This window comes from Paroedura picta, chromosome 3 (genome assembly GCF_049243985.1).
Source record: "Paroedura picta isolate Pp20150507F chromosome 3, Ppicta_v3.0, whole genome shotgun sequence".
Classification (NCBI taxonomy): Eukaryota; Metazoa; Chordata; class Lepidosauria; order Squamata; family Gekkonidae; genus Paroedura; species Paroedura picta.
In genome coordinates, this window is record NC_135371.1 from 159,508,940 (window position 1) to 159,529,369 (window position 20,430).

The window sequence follows — 20,430 nt, forward strand, 5'->3', positions numbered from 1 at the left end:
TATAAGCTTTTGTTGAAATGTGATACAGAAAACGAGCAGGTTAAACCATGCATGATTCAATGGATGCAAAATTTACAATGTAACATTTCAATGGAAGAAAGGGAAAGACTATGGTTTAAGTTACCCAAACTCATAAAATGTCAATCCTTAAGAGAAAACTGGTATAAAATATTTTATCGCTGGTATGTTACGCCTAAGGTTATAAGAAAAATTACAAATGATCACAATGATATTTGTTGGAAATGCAATATTAAAACTGGCTCCTTTTTTCATATGTGGTAGAGGTGTAGCAAAGTCTATAAATTTTGGGCAAAACATTCTGTGTTAGAGATCATGTTTAAATTTCCTATGAAACCAGAGTATATGTTCAAATGGGTAGCCGTGTTGGTTTGAAGTAGCACAACAAAACAAAATCAGAGTCCAGTGGCACCTTTAAGACCAACAAAGATTTATTCAAGGCGTGAGTTTTCGAGTGCAAGCACTCTTCGTCAGACTATATGTCAGAGTATATGTTGTTAAGTGTTTGTCCAGAGACTCTCCCACATTAAGTGGAGGTCTTCTTCTACGCTATGACATCAGCAAAAATGATATTGGCCAAAACATGGAAAGCTTCAACACCACCAGCTTTATCAATGTCGTTTGACAAAATGACAGAACTCTTGAAAATGGCTAATCTAATCAATTGAGTCAACAGGAGAACAAGACAATCTCTGAATTGCTGCATTACCTCTTCCTTCAGAAAATAAGAGATGGAGAAAAAGTTATGCATGGTTACACAGGAAAACCACCTGCTCAATATACCACTGTGGCAAACGATGTGACGAAAGAGGTCATGAGAAAGGAGCGAGGCACCAGCACCTCAGCTCCCTGAACACTCCGTAAAGCCTAACGCTGACCCTGCCCTACACTCACTTGAAGGTGATGATGTTGGGGTGCTTCAGCTTCCGCAGGTGCTTGATGTCCGTCTCCTTGAGGTCTCGCACCTTCTTGACGGCCACCTCCTCTCCGTGGAAGCGCCCCAGGAAGACGGCCCCTTGGGCTCCGCTGCCCACCCACTGCAGGTCCATGATCTCTTCGAAGGGCACCTCCCAGGGGTCTGCACGGGAAGGGAAAGGAAGCAGGAGTCAACAGCTTCTTGGAAGAAGGCAAAGAATGGAAGTCGGATGAGGCAGTGGAGGGGTACTCCTTCCCACAAGGTTCCAGGGCCTGTCATGTACAAGAGTGTGTGTGTGTGGGAGAGAGAGAGAGAATACAAGAGAAGAGGATTTCCAGCAGAGTGTCTACGCTGGCATTGGAACTGGTGTGCTTTTCCCAACTCCTTGTTCCCCTTCATTAAAGCAGAAAAAAGAAACGGATAAAAGGAAATTTATCTTCACACAGGGACTGATTAAAATGTGGAACTCGCTACCTCAAGATGGAGAGATGGCTGCAGGAACAAACAGCTTTAAAAGGGGATTAGATAGATTCATGGAGGAGAGGTCTATCAGTGGCTACTAGACTATAATGACTAAAGGAACCTCCACATTCAGAGGCACTAAACCTCCAAATCCTAGAGCCAGAAGGCAATATCAGGAGAAAGTCTCAGCCTCCATGCCCCGTTGTTGGACCTCCAGAGGAATGGGTTGGCCACTGTGTGAGACAGGATCCTGGACTAGATGGACCACTGGTGTCATCCAGCAGGGCTCTTTTTATGTCAGAATCATAGAATCATGGAGTTGGAAGGGATCTCTAGGGTCATCTAGTCCAACCCCTTGCTCAGTGCAGGAATTCGCAACTACCTGCCCACCCACGGTGACCTCCATTTCATGCCCAAGTGATCCCCCCACCAAATATCTCCAGAATCCAGCCTGGCCTGGCCTCACCTACCATCCCACAGTAGAAATTAGCAATTTCCTGGGCATGTAAGGAAGGGCCACAAGAGACAAACAGTGGCACATCCCTTCCTGCCCACCCACTCACAATCAGCATTTCTAACAGATGACTATCTAGACTCTGCTTAAAAATTTCCAAAAAAGAAGAACCCACCACCTCCTGAGGAAACTTGTTCCACTGAGGATCGGCTCGAACTCTCAGAAACTTCCAGATATTTAGCCGAAAATTCTTTTGCATTAATTTCAACCCGTTGGTTCTGTTCCTCCCCTCTGGGGCAACAGAAAACAACTCTGTTCCATCCTCTATGTCAGGGGTAGTCAACCTGTGTTCATCCAGATGTTCATGGACTCCAGATGTTCATGGACTACAGCAAAGGCTGGCAGGGGCTCATGGGAATTGTAGTCCATGAACATCTGGAGGACCACAGGTTGACTATCCCTGCTCTATGTGACAGCCCTTCAAGTATTTGAAGATGGTCATCATGTCACCTCTTAGCTGTCTTCTCTTCAGGCTAAACTGACCAAGCTCCCTCAACCTTTCCTCATAGGACTTGGTCTCCAAACCCCTCACCATCTCCGTAGCCCTCCTCTGGACACGCTCCAGTTTCTCTACATCTTTCTTCAGTTGTGGTGCCCAAAACCCAACACAGGACTCCAAGTGAGGTCTTACCAGAGCGGAGTAAAGTGGTACCATCATCCCATGTGAACTGGACACTATACTTCTTTTGATACAGCCCAAAGTTCTTGGAATGCCACTATGCAACTATGCAGTGTTGCTATGAATGCTTCATATGTTTGACTCATAGAGGTCTCAGAATCCAGCTTTTTCTCGAGACAGAAATTTGGGCTGAGCGGCATGGCAGCCAGCTGTGACACAATGGCGCCAAGGCGATGTGATCGTTCAGATAATTAAAACTGGCATCTGTTTCTCAGGAGCAGGGGGGGGGGAGAAACCACATCTGTGAGAGTGTGAGAAGCTTGGTGCCAGTGGGCTGAACTAGGATTTGGCTAACTAGGGTTCAACTCCCTACTTAGCCATGGGAATTCATTGAGCGACCTTGGACTGATGCCTCTGTCTTTGCTGTTGTCGTGAGAAGAAGAAGAAGAATAGTTGTTTTTTACACCTCACTTTTCACTGCCCAAAGGAGTCTCAAAGTACATTCACCTTCCCCTCCTCTCCCTACAACAGACACCCCTGTGGGGTAGGTGGGGCTGAGAGAGCTCTGACAGGATTGCTCTGACAGAGAGCTCTGATCATAGAATCATAGAATCATAGAATCATAGAATCATAGAATCATAGAGTTGGAAGGGGCCATCCAGGCCATCTAGTCCAACCCCCTGCTCAATGCAGGATCAGCCCTAAGCATCCTAAAGCATCCAAGGAAAGTGGGTATCCAACCTTTGCTTGAAGACTGCCAGCGATGTGTTCTTAATGGGGCTGCCCTTGAAGCATGCATGAATGTTACAAGTGGTTACAGATTACTGCAGCCAGACTGCTGACTGGGGAAGATGGCAGAGACCATATCACTTCAGTCTTGGCCCTTAAACGCTGGCTCCCAATTAATTATTTTGTTTGTGTTTATTTATTTAGAATTCAATTTCTAGACCACCCCTCCCTGGAAGCAGGCCCAGGACAGTTTACAACAGTTAAATGGATCATTTAAAACCATAAGCACAATAAAACATAATAAAACACAGTAAAAGCATACGGGTGTGTTGTCATACTACCAACTGTCAATGTCCAGCTGACAATTTTGAGTTGTTTCAGTGATGGAATACATCCCAGAGAGAGGGGGAAAAACTTGAAGTTGGGGGAATCGAGGAAAGGAGAGCAGAGGAGGAGGTCCACATGCCTCTAAGCCACCCTGGCCTCAACCGTAGGTGTGGCAGAAGAGTGTCATCTTACAGGCCCTGTGAACCTTTGCGTAGCAGCCAATGGAGCCGTGGCATTTATCCACAGGATTTCCTACAAAAGGGCTGGATATTTTTGACCCAGGCAATTTGCACATAATAAACTGATACTGGAAGGCCGCTGAGGCTGGTGGGGGGGTGGGCGGGCAACATTGTTAAAGCATTCCCTGGTTATTCAACTCAAGGTGCGAGATCACAGGTTAATTGGAGCAGCTTACATTATAAAAGTAGCTATTTAAAACTGACACTGGATTTTAAAGGTCAAAAGCAGCATTGTGACTGGGGCTCCGGGACAAACTGACAATCTGAGCAGATCTTTAAGGACAGGTGTGATACCCTTTGGCTGGCACCCACTGAGACGCTAAGGGCCCATGAGCTGCTGGGAAAGCCATGCTAAGATCTTCCCAGAACTTTAAAAAATGGAAATAGCACCTGTGCAGGGAGGGGAAGGAGGTCTAATTGTTCTCCCGCCATGGTTTTCCAAGGCAAAACTAATACACAGACACATACAATCCGGGCTGTGTAAGCGTTTGAGTTCTCCTGAACTCTTAATCAGGATGGATGTAAAGGCAAAGAGGAGGAGGAGGAAGAGACAATTGTGTTTTGTCATGGTGTTTTGTCCTCTTTGTCTGCATTCTGTGTGTAGGATGCCTTGCTGACTCCAATGTTTCTTAATATTCAACCTGATAAGGTGTTCTGTAAAACTCAGAAGCTTGCATAACCTGTGTAGATACGGATGTGTGTCCCCAACTAGTTTGTTAGAGATTGGAAGCTATGCAGAGTCATCCATGGCCAGTACTTGGATGAGAGACCACCAAGGAAGATTATGGTTGCCCTGCAGAGGAAGGCAATGGCAAACCACCTTGGTACCTGTCTTTGCCATGACCGCTCCATGATGTGGAACCTCGTGGGTGAGTTTTCCACTGAAAAACTTTTAAAGGCAACTAAGGAGAACTTAAAATAACAAATAACAAGCAAAAACAGGTACAGTTACTAAAACTCTAACAACAACAACAACAACAACATTTACTTATTTGTGTGGAGTCTTAGATCTTGCATGCTTAACCCAAGGTGAGTTCCTTCATCGTCGTTATATCTTTGGAAGTTGCAAGATCACAGTGCAAATAAATAAAAGCACAAGACCTCTGCTGAGTACCGTCTTTCTCAGCCAACTTCCAACTGGACCCAAGAACTGCTGTGGGAACCTGCCATCTGGTCACTTTCTGAGACTATAGGTTATTCTTACAACTACCAGATCCCTTTTTTGCCCGACTGGGTCCTACTACTGCCACCTTGCAGGATACCAGCTTTGTTTTAATGATATGGACCCGGTTGTGGTGTGGTGGTTAGCTGGAGTAGGAACTGGGAGACCCAAGTTCAAATCCTCACTCAGTCATGAAATTCCCCTGGAGCAATCATTCTCTCTCTTTTCCTCTCTCTCTCTGTCTCCTTGTACCCTGGACATTTGTAATTTACCACAATCAAACAGCCCTGTTGCAGAAGGACTGCTGCACACTCGAATAATCCTTACAGGATTCGACACACAGGAAAAAAGAAGTAAGGGTGTTTTGGGTAACCAGGCTAACTGACCTTTCAAGGTTATTTTGAAGACAAAATGGAAGGGGGGGAACCCTGTCTCCTCCTACAGATTCTTTGGAGGGAGAGCTGAAAAAGCACGGATAGTTAGGCCTCACCTTCTTGTTGTTGCTTGTGTTCGGTAGAATACGCTTTGCCGATCATGGTCCAAACAGGCTTGAGGCAACCAAACAGCCCTTCCAGGAAGCCACTCCCGGATTGGCAGTGGATCCGTACTTGGTCGGCATGGTAACGGGTAGCCCGCACTTCCGGATTCCCAGCGCCGGCTCCCGCACCGGCTCCGCCTCCCCCCCCTCCGCCAGCTTCGTTCTCATGGAGCTGAAGCACGCTGTTGGCAAACTGGTCGTGGGTCTCCTCGCTGGGCGTGGGGCTGTGTCCTCCGCCGCCCCCTCTGCCGCCGTCGATGGGCAACACGTCCCGCAGAACACACTGTGTAGGCGTCAGGTCCTTCTCGGGGGTGCAGTCGGAGGCATCCGGGTCCAGCTTGCGGAGGGAGCTCTCCGTGAGGATAGTGTTGAAGCTGCCGAAAGATGGGGAAGGTGTGCGGGTCTCGTGCAGGCACGCCATGATGGTCCTTGAGTAACGTGCAGCTAGTTCCTGCGGGGAGGGCAAGGAAGAGAGACAGGACACAGCCATGAATAGGATTGCTAACAGTGCGAGGCACTTGGTGGCTTTTGCAGGGCAACATTTCTGATTGTTAATAATGACATCGTATCAAAAGGAAATTGGGTCAATGCATTAAGTTGCAATTCTCTATGAGGATCCCTCCCAGCTGCTGCCTCCTGTGGACGTTCCTCATCCTGCAATGTAGAGGTCAGCCGGTAGAGCATAGCGTAGTGCAGGGGCGGCCACACTGTGGCTCTCCAGTTGTCCATGGACTACGATTCCCATGAGCCCCTGGGGCTCATGGGAATTGTAGTCCATGGACAACTGGAGAGCCACAGTGTAACAACCTCTGGTGTAGTGTTTGAGGAGCATTTGGGAGTCCCAGGTTTGAATCTCTGCTTTACTATGGGGGCTTTCTGGGTCACCTTGGGCCAGTTATTCTCTCTTAGCTTAACCTGCCTCACAGGGAGGTTGTTGTGAGAAACTGGAAGATGGTAGAATGATAGTGAAAGTTGCTTTGGATCTCCTTGGGGAACAAAGGAGACGCATATAATATTGTTTAGAATGGGATTAAATAATTTTATGGAGAAAAAATGCTGACTTTGAGGGAAGCCCCTCCCCTCCTTAGTTCCTGTTGGTTTTGTTTGTTTTTGTCCTATATATTTTTATACTGTTAATAGTGTGTTTCCATGAATGTCAACAGGCAAGAGAGATCAAGACATTCTGACTGATCAAGGATTCTATCCTTTCCTTTCATCTTGTGTCGAACACTTTCTCACATTAGATAGGACAATTGTTAAGGAACAACAAGCTCTGTTCCAGGAGCTTCCTTCTTCAAGGCACACCTCTGTCCATCTAAAGCAGCCTTTCTCAACTTTTTTACTCTTGAGCAACCCCCGAAGCATTCTTCAGGCTTTGAGAAATTCCAGAAGTCGCATGATCGTGCAGAATATGGTTGGGAAGCAGAGCTATGTACATGCTCATCTGGGAGCCCTCCCCTTCCCACCCCCTCATGTCCCATCATTGCCCATTTTGGGAGGGGGGCCAACATGACCATATATGTTCAGATCACCTGATAAATGTTGAACACATGTAAACAATATATAAACAATTAATTAATTTGGGAAACCCTTCCATGGTCATCAAGAAACCCTGGTTGAGAAAGGCACACTAACACACTCCCCATCAGAATACCAAGTCTAGAGGAAGGGGAGTTTTAGTGGGAGGGAGAAAATTACAATAATGCCCTTGATCTCCTTAGATGCCTCTTCTTGGTCCTAGTTTACTCAAACTCATCAAGATCTGGTGAAATTTGTAATGAACCCCTCCCTACATTATTCCATTCCTTGAGAAAGATAGGGGGAGTCTCATTCATTTCTGAAATGATAAAACTTGACCGTGTCATGGTAATGGGCTCAGTGGTACCATCAGGAAAGTGAAAGTCCAGGGGTAGTGGTAGTCCAGGGGTTTTATGTCCTTTTATGGAGTTTTAAAATGGTTTTATGGACTTTGTGACCTGCCACGAGCCGGCCTCAGGAGTGGCGGAATATAAATATAAATATAAATATAAATATAAATATAAATATAAATATAAATATAAATATAAATATAAATATAAATATAAATATAAATATAAATATAAATATAAATATAAATATAAATATAAATATAAATATTTATATTTATATTTATATTTATAAATAAAATAAATATTTTATTTATTTTAAAAAATAAATAAATATATATATTTATATATATATAAATATATATATATATTTATATATATATATATTATATATATATAATATATTATATATTTAAATATAATAAATATATTATATTTATATAAATATAAATATAAATATAAATATAAATATAAATATAAATATAAATATAAATATAAATATAAATATAAATATATCCTGGCTCTGCAACCCCCCTCCCCTCCAAATGATGGGGCAAGCTCCTCCACCTCACCCCCATCTTTCTTTATTCCTTGCCCCCTTCTCTCCCATGCATTCTGATTCTAAGAACAAATTACAGTGGGCATTCTGGGACTTCTAGCTGCCAGAATTTGTTTTGCAAAAAGGGAAGCATTCAGGGATTGTAGCTTCCACATTGCTTAACAGCTAGATATCTGTTATTCTTGGAACTGCAGCTCCCAGAATGCACTGGGGGAATGGAAGGAAAAAAGAAGGTGGAGAGATAATGCAGTGAGAATTTCCTGTGTTCTTAGCTGCCTCCCACTGCCCTTCTGTCATCCACCTGTCTTCAGTGCAGCTAAAATGGGGTAGGATGGAAGAGGGAGGAGGTAGACTTTCTTTTTTAATGCAGATTTATCACCTGAGTTGCAAAGGAATTTGACAGCTGGGAAATTCATCTCAAACTATGAGTCAAAGGAAGATGAACATCTGCATTTGTAAAACTGTAAAATATGGGGGTTCGTAGGAAGAACGCCAGGCTACTGGCCAAATGGACAGCTCTTTATTGGTGATCTCGGCAGTGAGTACAAGTTGTAGCAGGAGACAACTAGACTCAACCCCCCCCCCTGGGAAAACCCCAACTTTTATACATAACCAGGGGTGGTCAAATTGTGGCTCTCCTGATATCCATGGACTACAATTCCCATGAAGACCAGGGGAAATTCCTAGAATATTCCAGGTGGGCAAACAGGAGGCCTACCCATAAGGTCATTCAGTACTGAGTCCACAATGATCTAACTGTACCAGTGAATCTCACTGGCAAGCCCAGCGTTGGATTCCACAGAAAACAGAAATCGCATCACAAAGCAACGACAATCTCGTGCAACTTAAAGATGGCCGAGCAGGAAAGCGAGGCAATGAAAGTAGGCCTCTAAAAGGGACTAAATATGGACAAATGAATAAGAAAATCTTACTCCGCAAAAGATCAGGGAAAAGTAAAAGCAACCCCCCCCCCAACTCCTCTACAAAAGAATCTGAGAGTTGGACAAATAGATTGATTAAGGAGATGGAACTCTTGGCCTGGAACAAATACGAAGCTTATTGGAGAGCCAAGAGGAAAATGGGGGATTTTTTTCCCCCAGAAAGGGTGCTAAGAAGCTTTAATGTAATATCTTGCACAGGAAGCCAACAAAGAGGGTCTTACGGTAGCAAGGGGGATTACGTGATCAGAGCGGCAGGCAAGAAAAAGAAGTGGAGCATCTTAGGGCGAAGGGAGAGGGAACAAAGAAAAGGGAACTCACAGCATGTCTCCTGTCCTCAGGGCGAGTCCTGCATTAAGAATTCAATGGATTGAGATGCATTCATTAAGGGACCCCGAATGCTGGACCAGCCGTAAGCCCTGCCCCTTCTCCCAAGCTTAGATCTCCTTATTCTAATGGTTTTTGAATGCTTAAAATCTTAATTGGTCTTTACCTATTATGTTAGCAACCTGGTATGCTGGATTATGTGGAGATATATATTTGAAATGAAGGAGCATGCTCTGCACAATGGTTACAATAAGATAATAAAAGCCACAACAAAGCAGTTTGTTTTGAAAAGTGTATACTGTTTACGGAACTGGGGCTGTGTGTGACATTGATCAATGCAGTTGCTGGCAGGGGGTGGTGGGGACCAGTGTCAGTGAAGGCACGAGATCACTTCCAAGGAAATTCAGAAGTGACATCACATCTCTCTAGAAACGGTCCCATTCCAGAGATTCCTAGAAAGGACTTCTGCCTCTTCTGGTTTTTCCTGGGAAGTGACGTCACGCTATTGGCCTGATGACCACGTAAAACTTTTCCCCTCATTGCTGCTCCAAGTGGCAGTCGGAAACAGAAGCCAGGGGCAGCGGATCCCTCATCCCTGGTGGGGGCCGGCCACCCCCGCCAATCCATCAATGTTGAGCACAGCCAGTTTCTGCTGCAAGACTGCAGAGCTTTTTTCTCTCCCAGAGTTTGATGCTACAGTGGAAAGTGAGGGCAGTTCCAGACAGTTGCTCTGCAGAACCAGTGTGGTGTGGTGGTTAAGGTGTGATTCCCCTGCTCCTCCACATGCAGCCAGCTGGGTGACCCTGGCCTCATCACAGAGCTGTTCTCACAGGGTGGTTGTGTCAGAGCTCTCTCAGCCCCACCTACTTCACAGGGTGTCTATTGTGGGCAGAGGAAAGGGAAGGAGTAATCTCAGGGCTCTCTCAGCCCCACCTGCCTCACAGGGTGTCTGTCATGGGGAGAGGAAGCTGCTTTGAGACTCCTTTGGGAAGTGAAAAGTGGGGTATAAAACCAACTCTTCTTCTTTCACCCTGAGATACACAGAAAGTATGCCCTGAGTATTGACTGCTGAGAACTTATCTACTCTCTTTATTTCTGTTCTTTCTTACATTTTTTCTTGCATAATCTGAACCCACTCCTTGTTGCCCCTTCCCCCATGCACATGAAAGCTTACACCTTGAATATTCTTTGTTGGCTTTAAAGGTGCCATTGGTCTCAAATTTTGTTGTGCTACTTCAGACCAACACGGCTATCTCCCTTGAATTTATTCTACTGCAGCTAGCTATGGGGAAAGGCCTTGCTCCCTGACCCCTGGAACTCTGCTCATCCTCCTTGGTGAAAGTTCACCTGGCACTGCCCACCTGCTTTCTATTTGTCCGCTCTGAACTTGCTCCACCCTAAAGGAAGACAGCACAGGTACTCTGGATGTTGAATACAGATTGCAAACACAAGCAGCCTTCAGTATTGTGATAAACATCAACATGGCACTGCAAGAAGAATAAAAAGAAAATGGTTTGGGAAGTTTTCCAAATAGAAGAAGAAGAAGAAGAAGAAGAAGAAGAAGAAGAAGAAGAAGAAGAAGAAGAAGAAGAAGAAGAAGAAGAAGAAGAAGAAGAGTTGGTTCTAATATGCTGCTTACAGTCGCCTTCCCATTCCTCTCCCTAGTGAAAGAGACAATGTCCAGGGCTGATTCTGCACTTTGTTTATTTCGTTGTGGATCGTGCTGAATTCAGATTGATTTGAACTTGGGTTTCCTCTATTCTCCCCTCCCCCATTGAAACAGAAAAGTGTTTTGCACATGATTGGGGAAGCTCAGAAGACGGGAGAGCCAAGCGCAGCAGGAGCCTCTTTCTATTCTTGGGGATGGGAGGATTGGAGACAACAGAAGAGGGGAAATAAATCCAAGCGGAAAATCTCTGCTGAGAGATGTTAGGGCTTCTGGAGCTTCTGCCGAGAGAAGCTAGGGCTTCCCCTTTAAGGGAAGACTTACAACCTGAGAACGAGGAAACATTTGAACTGACACTCTGGCCAATCAGGGCTTTTCTACAGTGTTGGAGGCTCGAGGCAGCAAGTTATTTCGGGAGAAGCAGAGAGCTGCACTTTTACTCATTCCGATTTTTCAAATATTGAGGCCTATATCCACTCCAGGATATCACGGGGGAAAGGCAGGATCACTCCAGATCAATAATGCTTGTTGTAGAGGGAAAATTTAAATCGCCCCAAATCAAAATGGAAATCGCATTCAGTGGAGATAGCAGGGACTGAATCGACCTGGGATTGGAATAAAAGCTCCATGCAGATTCAGCCCAGCATACACCAGTGAGAAGAGAATTCCAAGTGAATTGGAAGGGAAGAAAGAGATAGAGATGGGAGTCAGCTGAGATTTTTTTTTTTAAGGTCAAGGGAGGGCAGTCTTTTGACTGAAACATTTGTGCACCAAGGCAGACTGATGAGGTCCTGTGGAGAGATGTTTTTTCTTGGCAGTAGGGCAACCTTTTGTGGGAAATCAAGGGCAGCTTTCTATAGAGCCCTACCCAGGCCTGGCCTTCAGCAGATTCAAAAGCATTGTATTCATATTTCACCTCAAGACCGCTGTCACCGTTATTTTGAAATGAAAATCTCTTGCTGCAGAAAACCTAGATAAAAATTTCACTTTGGTCTTTTGGAAAAAAAATAATAAGTCAGGGGCGGGGGGACACAGAGCTGTTGTAGAACTAATGAGCAATTGGGGAAAGGATTGAGGCCATCTTTCTAGCGCCAGCCGTGCTATATAAAGAGTAAGAAAATAAATAGGTATCACAATAGCCCCACAGGCATGGTATTCTCTGCTTCCTACATGCGTCATACACAGATACAAAGCTGGAAGGCTACCCCCGGGAGACTTTCTCTACACAGCAAGCCTGAACGTTTGTCCTAAGTGCCAAATGATTTTAATAACTATACTTAACATTTATACAGCACTTTCCCTGCTAAGTGTTCCAATGGTTCATTGAGATTATCTCAGTAATCCTGACAAAAGTCACCATGGTAGGCATTAAGGTAAGGCTAGATGCATTTTAAAAATACATACATAAATACACTCTGGGGAAAGTAGGCCAATATTATTCTCATCTATGAATTGCAGGGTTGGGGGCAGAGGGAAGAGAACTGCCTGGCTTCGGTTCAGGGCTGAGCTGAGCATCTACTAGGACTGTCAGGTCCCCAGAATCTCAAGCATGCCACTTGTTTGGGGGGAGCCTGCTGGAATCACACCGAAGGGCAGTGCCACTGGGGGTATTTCTGGACATCTCTGGGAATTGCACCATGTGGCATCCACAAAATCCAACTCCCCGGGCAACTTAGAGACCAAGAAAAATTTCTAAGGCAGGGGTAGTCAAACTGCGGCCCTCCAGATGTCCATGGACGACAATTCCCATGAGCCCCTGCCAGCGTTTGCTGGCAGGGGCTCATGGGAATTGTCGTCCATGGACATCTGGAGGGCCGCAGTTTGACTACCCCTGTTCTAGGGTATCAGCTTCTGTGAGTCAAAGCTCACTTTGTCAGACACGACAAAGTAAACTTGGAGTTGCAAAAAAGTTATTCCCTGGAAAAGTTTACTCACACAAAAAAATTATACCTATCTGCAGGACCGCTTATCTCCTTATGCTCCCTGCAGGGTTCTTCACTCTGTGGGTATGAATTTGCTGGTTGTTCTGGGCCCCCAAGAAATGCGACTAGCCTCGACCCAGGCCCAGCCTGGTGGAATGAACTCCCAGAAGAGCTGAGGGCCCTGATGGAGCTCTCTGGGTTCTGCAGGGTCCAGAAGAGGGCGCTCTTCCACCAGGCATTTGGTAGAGGCCGGGGTGAGGACTGGGATAGCAAAATCTGACCCCTCCCTTCCTTTCACAATCTGCATCCCCCAGGCTAACATCGCCTAGGGTCATCTTTTGAGACACAACGACTGCAAGCAGAAGAGTCGAGGGATTGCGGGGGAGAGCAGCACATTGACTGTTGATGCCATCAATTGAGTAAATCGGATCGGATTTTAATGGTTTTTTATAAATTTCACATTTTTATTGTAAATTGTCACAAGCCGGCCAGGCTGAGAGTGGCAGTCTATAAATCTAATAAATCTAATAAATAAATACTACTTGATTCAGTTTTTTGTGCTGCTTCTGCTAACAAACATGGCTACTGACTTGAACCTATTTTCCATGTGGCATTTGTAAAGGCCCAGTCATAAACTTTGTAGAAGGAAGATACCCTGTGGGTGTGTGTGTGTGTGCAAAGTGCCATCAAGTCATAGCTAATTTGTGACCACCCCAGCAAGGGGCTTCCAAGGCAAGTGAGAAACAGAGGTGGTTAGCCATTGCCTTCCTCTGCAGAGGCTTTCTTGGTGGTCTGCCTTCCATATTACTATCTAAGTTTGCTTAACTGCATCTGTTTGCACGGCCAGTTGCTACATCCTCCCTGGATCCAGCAATAATATTTTCAAACCTGGAGTCCATTCAGAATACCTGTTTGCAACAGTATGTATGCCATTTTTGCAACAAGTACAAAATCACGTGTCAGTTCAGAATTCATTAGTGTTGAGGGGGGGGGAAGGGAAATTCAAAGCAAGAATTAAAAGTCTGATGTTAAACATAATTGGGAATAAATTGCACACACACCCCCTTTGTGGTCTGAGGGACCATCTGATTGGGCACAATTAACCAACTGATCCCGAGCCCCAAAGAAGTGCAGCTGGCCTTGACCAGGGCCAGGGCCTTTTTGGTCCTGGCCCCTACCTGGTGGAATAAGATCCTGGTGAACATCAGGCCCCTGATCGAACTAGCATAGTTCTGCAGGGCCTGTAAGACAGAGCCTTTCCACCAGGCTTACAGCTGAGGACAGCACACATGGAAAACTGAACAGTATATAGAAATTACTTACTTACTTACTTAATTAATTAATTAATTAAGGGCCTCCCTTGCTGGTATGTCATCTCTCTCTGGTTCCCCCCTTGAGGGAGTGACCCATTAGATCATCAGCTCTGCATATACACCAGATGACAACTGTGAGCCGTCACTTTAACTGTTTTAGATTAAATATTTCATAGAGTTTTTAAATCATTTACATGTGTATTGCTATTGTCTTAGGATGTTAAACACCCCGTAGATGGCAGGACCAAGAAGGTCGAGCTATGAATGTAACTATAAACAAACAAATGATTGTAAGACTCTTTTTTTTTGTGGATTTCTAAAAATCCTTCATAACAATACCTGCATTATCAACACGTCAGCCATCTTTTTATTTTTTTTTTAAGCCAAGAGGTTTGTGTCTTCGATAATATACATTCAACACACTAGCCCCTTTAATTGTCTATTCTGATAGACAGTCAGTGTTCTGAAATAATCTTTTTAAAAAACCCAAAAGTCTCCTGAGGAATTATGCGATCGGAAACACTGGGGTGGGCGGGCACTGACTTTTCCTCCCTAATTGTTCCTTGACATTAACACGATAACTGTTTATTGCCCGTCACAACAGGCGTGTAAAGCTGGTTTTTATTAAATTTCTTGTGCGGCGCATTCTCTGCCTCGCTAAGGCCTGGGCTCTCTCCGTGGTGCTGAACTGACAAACCATCTGCCTCCTTTGTTATCGAAGAATTCCCCAAGGGCTTCCTATGGGGCTGCTTCCCACATACTCCTGCTCCTTACACACACAAGTCTTAAAGAGACAAGCAAGAAATGTCCAAAGAGAATGCACATGTTCAAAAGCACATCTCCTTTTAAACAAGTACAATCAGAAACGTACACGTTTGGGCCTGAACATACATTGTTTATATAGAATTGTAGAATCATAGATTCTATATACATAATGTCTGTTCAGTATTGTGTCCAGATTATGTATATGTCAGGTGTTTTTGCCTCTGCTCCTTTATGCTTGTGGACAGGGGGAAAGTAGCCCTTATTCCTTGTTCACATCTCAATCCCGGTTTCATTTCCCGGTCATCATTGTGACAACACGGAAAGAGGGCAAGCAGAGGGAAGACTACTTGAGTGCAGGAGAAGGATTAGTTACCTTCCTTTCCTCTAAAATGAAGAGTTCTTTGCAACCCACAAGCTTACATACTTTCATGTTACAGATGTTCATCGAGTAGAAAGTCGCCTTCTTTTTGCATTTTCAGGGAGTTGAGGAAAGAGGAAGTCTATATTGAGGGAAAACCCATTTAGCTGGCCTTGCATGATGAGCAGCATCCTTCTGCCTGCTCCCTCTCTTTCCCTGGCCCACTCAGGCTCCTTGGCCATACAGCAGTGTCTTCAAAGACATTCTCAAGGCTACAAGACAGTATGAAGTCTCCATATTATGGGAAGGCCTAATGGTTCTTCTCATCTTTCATTCTGATCTGTGTTTGGAAATCTCCTTTCACCCACTGACATACAAAGCTCGTAACGGGAAATCTTGGCAGGAGATACAGGAGGTTAGGTCTTCAGTACGGTTAACCAGTGGCCTTGAGGAGGGAGGTGTGGTTTTGGGTGTGAGCATGCCTGGGCTTCAACCTTCTCCAGTTTGGAGAAGATTTCATAACCTTTTTGTTGGATGCCCTTAAAGCTGGGGTTTCAAAGGGGCATTCAGATAGGTCATGTAGCTACCCACAGCTTCAGAAAGCTAAAAACAGACAGCTTAGACAATAAACAAAGACCATGGGGGGTACAGACGAGATCACCAAGGCAGAAGACAAACTGTAATTTTTATCCTTCTAATCCCAGCTCTGCCTACTTCTTTTAATGCAGGATAAAGTATCTGTCTGCAGTATAGGGAGGGAGAATGTAAGATGACATCATATGTCTTTATTGGATCCATTTATGCTGGCCCAATGGCCCACCAGCTTTTGGGCTGCATATTATTCTTTATTACCTTTATTATTCCCCCCCATTTGCAACAAGAAAATAATGTGCAATGGCAAAAAGTTTACATTTTAAGAAAAAGAATATATCTTACGGATTAGTAAACAATTCCTCTTTTATTTTCAATGCTTGAAACATTTGCCTTCCTTCAAATTTTGTATCCCAACAGAATACATTACCGTAGCTACAGTGTATCTATTAAAATAAATGGAATTAATTCTCAGCTGTAGGATAATTAATCCTTTAGCTACATGAATGCATTTATTCTGAGAAACTCTGTAGCTACGCTAATATGATTTCTTGGAACAAACATGTAAAGGAAGGCAAGTTTATGAGTTGAAAAGAGTTCTTATTAGAAAGCAATAGCTCTTTATCAGCTGTACATAGAGAGAATTGAGAAGGGGTTATTAATTTCTTTTTGAAAGAAAATGACCATAATGCACCAACTGGTTCTTTAAAAAAAGGAAACTCAATTGCAATTGGTGCAGCATGGAAGTTTTTGGTCACGTGGAAAACTTCACCGGGCAGAAGCGATCTAGCATTTTCATTCTTTTCAACTGTAGTGCAGGCAAGGCCAGAATTTCCGAACTATCTATTTGAGGGAGAAGAGAAACATGCAAAGTGATCATTTTCTTGGCTCAACATCTGTTGGTACAAAAGTAGGAGACTTTTTAAGTTACACAGAACTTTTCATCACACCAAATTGATAGGCACATGATCCTAAGGCCTAGAAAGAATGATACTAATTACAAATGCTATCATTTCTGTTAAATATAAGGGAAGAATTGCCTAACTCCAAGGAAGAAGAAGAGTTGGTTCTTATATACTGCTTTTCTCTACCCGAAGGATTCTCAAAGAGGCCTACATTTACCTTCCCTTTCCTGCCCCCTGTGAGGGAGGTGAGGCTGAGAGAGCCCTGATATCACTGCTCGGTCAGAACAGTTTTATCAGTGCTGAAGCGAGCCCAAGGTCACCCAATTGGTTACACGTGGGGGAGCATGGAATCAAACCCAGCTCGCTAGATTAGAAGTCCGCACTCCTAACCATTACTGGCTTTCATAACTGCTACACCAAACTTAGTTCAGTAGTTGTGAATTTCTTATATTCTGCAGGAGGTTGGACTAGATGACCCTGGAGGTACCTTCCAACTCTATGATTCAGCCAAAGTACGTTTAACTGATTTAGATATGCGGTGGAGAGAGAATAACAACCACTGTAGCACTTAGGTTGCTTCTGAGTGGATGCTTTGCTACTATATGGCTCCAAAGCTCAGCAGGTATCTTTGGAGAACCTACTCCATGTCATCCCCTTATTAACCACTTTCAAAGCTTTTCTCTTGCTGTTCTCTGATCTTACCTGGACCTGGTGTGATATGATCTCTTGTACAAAATCACAGCCAGAGCTCTTTTGCATGTTGTGTGAATGGGAAGATGCACATTTATGCAGGCCCTGCCCACATCAGTGCCTTTTTTATGGCCTCAGAACCATGTGGCCATCACTACCCCCCATGCTATCAGTGGGCTCTATCAGGCTTAAAAAAGAACTGCTACATTGCTATTGTGTTATAACGCTATCTATGAATTGCTATGGTGATATAGAATTGCTATAATGCTGTACCGTGGAAAGTCTAGAGCAATTACCAAAAGCCTTCTGTTTTTATGGGGGGAATGGGAGCTGGGGAGGGGCTTGTTCAAGGAAAAAACAGGGGAAACCACTGTGTAGTTTTCTCCACTGCCACGATGGTCTCTGCAATCGAGGCCAACATGATAAATCATTAGCATTTGGTAGCCAACTTGGTGTAGTGGTTAGGAGTGCTGATTTCTACTCTGGGGAGCTGGGTTTGATTTCCCGCTACCCCACATGCAGCCAGCTGGGTGACCTAGCAGTAATCTCAGGGCTCTCTCAGCCTCCCCTCCCTCACAGGGTGTCTGTTGTGGGGAGAGGAAAGGGAAGGCAGTAATATCAGGGCTCTCTCAGCCTCCCCTCCCTCACAGGGTGTCTGTTGTGGGGAGAGGAAAGGGAAGGCAGTAATCTCAGGGCTCTCTCAGCTTCCCCTCCCTCACAGGATGTCTGTTGTGGGGAGAGGAAAGTGAAGGCAGTAATATCAGGGCTCTCTCAGCCTCCCCTCCCTCACAGGGTGTCTGTTGTGGGGAGAGGAAAGGGAAGACAGTAATATCAGGGCTCTCTCAGCCTCCCCTCCCTCACAGGGTGTCTGTTGTGGGGAGAGGAAAGGGAAGGCAGTAATCTCAGGGCTCTCTCAGCTTCCCCTCCCTCACAGGGTGTCTGTTGTGGGGAGAGGAAAGTGAAGGCAGTAATATCAGGGCTCTCTCAGCCTCCCCTCCCTCACAGGGTGTCTGTTGTGGGGAGAGGAAAGGGAAGACAGTAATATCAGGGCTCTCTCAGTCTCCCCTCCCTCACAGGGTGTCTGTTGTGAGGAGAGGAAAGGGAATGCAGTGATATCAGGGCTCTCTCAGCCTCACCTCCCTCACAGGGTGTCTGTTGTGGGGAGAGGAAAGGGAAGGCAGTAATCTCAGGGCTCTCTCAGCCTCACCTACCCCACTGGGTGTCTGTTGTGGGGAGAGGAAAGGGAAGGTGAATGTAAGCCACTTGGAGACTCCTTCAGTTAGAGAAAAGTGGCATATAAGAACCAACTCTTCTTCTTCTTCTTCTCAGTTGTCTTATAACAGCCCTGTAAGGTCAGTTAGTGTTACTACTTTCAGGTAGCAGATGTGGCATCTGAAGGAACCCTGTTTTTTTTAATTCTCTTACTGAAACAAAGGGGTTTAAAAGCTCTTCACTTTGGCACCCATCAGTTGTTCAATAATGCAGGCAGTATTCTAGCTGGGGCTTAGACCTTCAGTTCTTTTGCCAAGTGCGGAACTTTCTTGTGATCCTTCTATTGCTTTTGACCCTTCTTAGGAGAGTCTCTCTCTCTCTTTAAGATTCTTATACAGCACTTCATCTTCTTAGGGTCAGAATGAGTCATGGCTCTTAACTGATTTATCCTCAGTGTCCTACTCTCCTGAGCCACAGGACCAGGGATATTATCCCATCCTGAGGAAACGGAAGACCAGTGAGCCTCCATGACTCAACCAAGGCCTGGTGAAACATCTATGGCAAAGCCAGGTGAATTGATTCAGGTGAGAGGCCTAAAGTATCCTCCCCATAGATGTCTGGCAGAACCACGACAGTGCATGCATCACAATTCTGCTGGCAGTGGACAAATCAGAAGGAGACCCACTTTGTGTCTACCCCTGGGTGGTGCAGAGAGCAGGGTGGCACAAATGCTTGGATTTACATCAGTAGTAGTATAGAATTGGCATCTGCCCCAAGCTCCTGGCTGTGCCAGCACATCAAAATAGCAGCTCTCTGTAAACTAATCCATCCCTGGTCTTTGCGGAATGGGTCTCCAGCGCATGATCGCTCTCTCTCCGTTACACGCTGGCCTAAACACACCCAGCTTGAAAGCATCGACGGCATGCCAGGGCTGCACACTGACCAGGAGTCTAGTGATTGGCTGGCAGGCAAAGTGTATGCAAATGAAGCCCAGTGCCCGCTTGGGTCTTCCTTAGCTGCTGGAGCAGATCAAATGGGAGTAGTATTTTGACAGGCTTCGGCCTGCTCATGTCCCACTGTTTTCAACAAGGAAGCCAAAAAGGGCAGGTGGCCGAGGGCTTCGCAGAATTCTAGTTTGGGTTCCAACTCTCAGCAAGGCGTGCTGCGTCGGGGAAGAGATACCATTTCCCAGTTTAGGTAACCTTCTTTGCTCGGGCGTAATCATGACCTTGTGTTTTGAATCGGCTACTTATTTTGGTCAAGTTCAATCTCTCTCTCATATTCTGCCACACTTTTTATGAGGGATCCCAGAACTGAGCGGAAGGGGGAACAGGTGCAGAGAAAATCAGCTGTGGGGGACAGGCTGAGGGCACTGTGGTTAGCTGGACTTCAGTTACTGTGAGAAACACAGAAAAAGTGATGGAGAAGGAAACAGAAAAAGAGGCAGGCATTGTGGACAGAAAACGACTTCACGGAGAAAGCACGGCAGACTGTAGGAGAGAAACTCTAGACAGATGGATGCATATAATTCTCGCAGCATCAGAAGATATTCCAGGACACGGAGAGAAAGACAGCAGGGCTAGAATGGATGGGGCGATACAGGAGTGCCAAGAGAATTTTCTGTGCCCAGTACAGTATTTGGCTAGGGAGAAAAGAAATATCTGGCAGTACACTCAGGAACCCCGAATGCCTCTTGGAACTCTGGGGCTCCCCCTTGTCTGTGTCCCTGGTGAGAGAGAGCACAACAAGAGCTGTATTAAGGATGGATGGCTATAACACAGCACCGGATAAAGGG

At 45.1% G+C, this 20,430-nt stretch overlaps 1 protein-coding gene across 4 annotated transcripts in view; it reads right to left on the reverse strand.

The window, feature by feature from the left end:
- Positions 1–20,430, reverse strand: part of MAP3K12 (mitogen-activated protein kinase kinase kinase 12) — a 134,991-nt gene that overhangs the window by 34,146 nt on the left and 80,415 nt on the right. For 3 of the 4 annotated variants that reach the window (XM_077329026.1, XM_077329025.1, XM_077329028.1), the window contains 2 exons: positions 5,477–5,975; positions 913–1,096 (listed from right to left, as the gene is read on the reverse strand). In XM_077329026.1, the coding sequence (XP_077185141.1) occupies positions 913–1,096; positions 5,477–5,945 (653 nt within the window). In that variant the 5' untranslated portion in view covers positions 5,946–5,975. Of the gene's footprint in view, positions 1–912; positions 1,097–2,541; positions 2,626–5,476; positions 5,976–20,430 lie in introns of those variants that run through there. The other variant, XM_077329029.1, reaches the window with a different exon arrangement.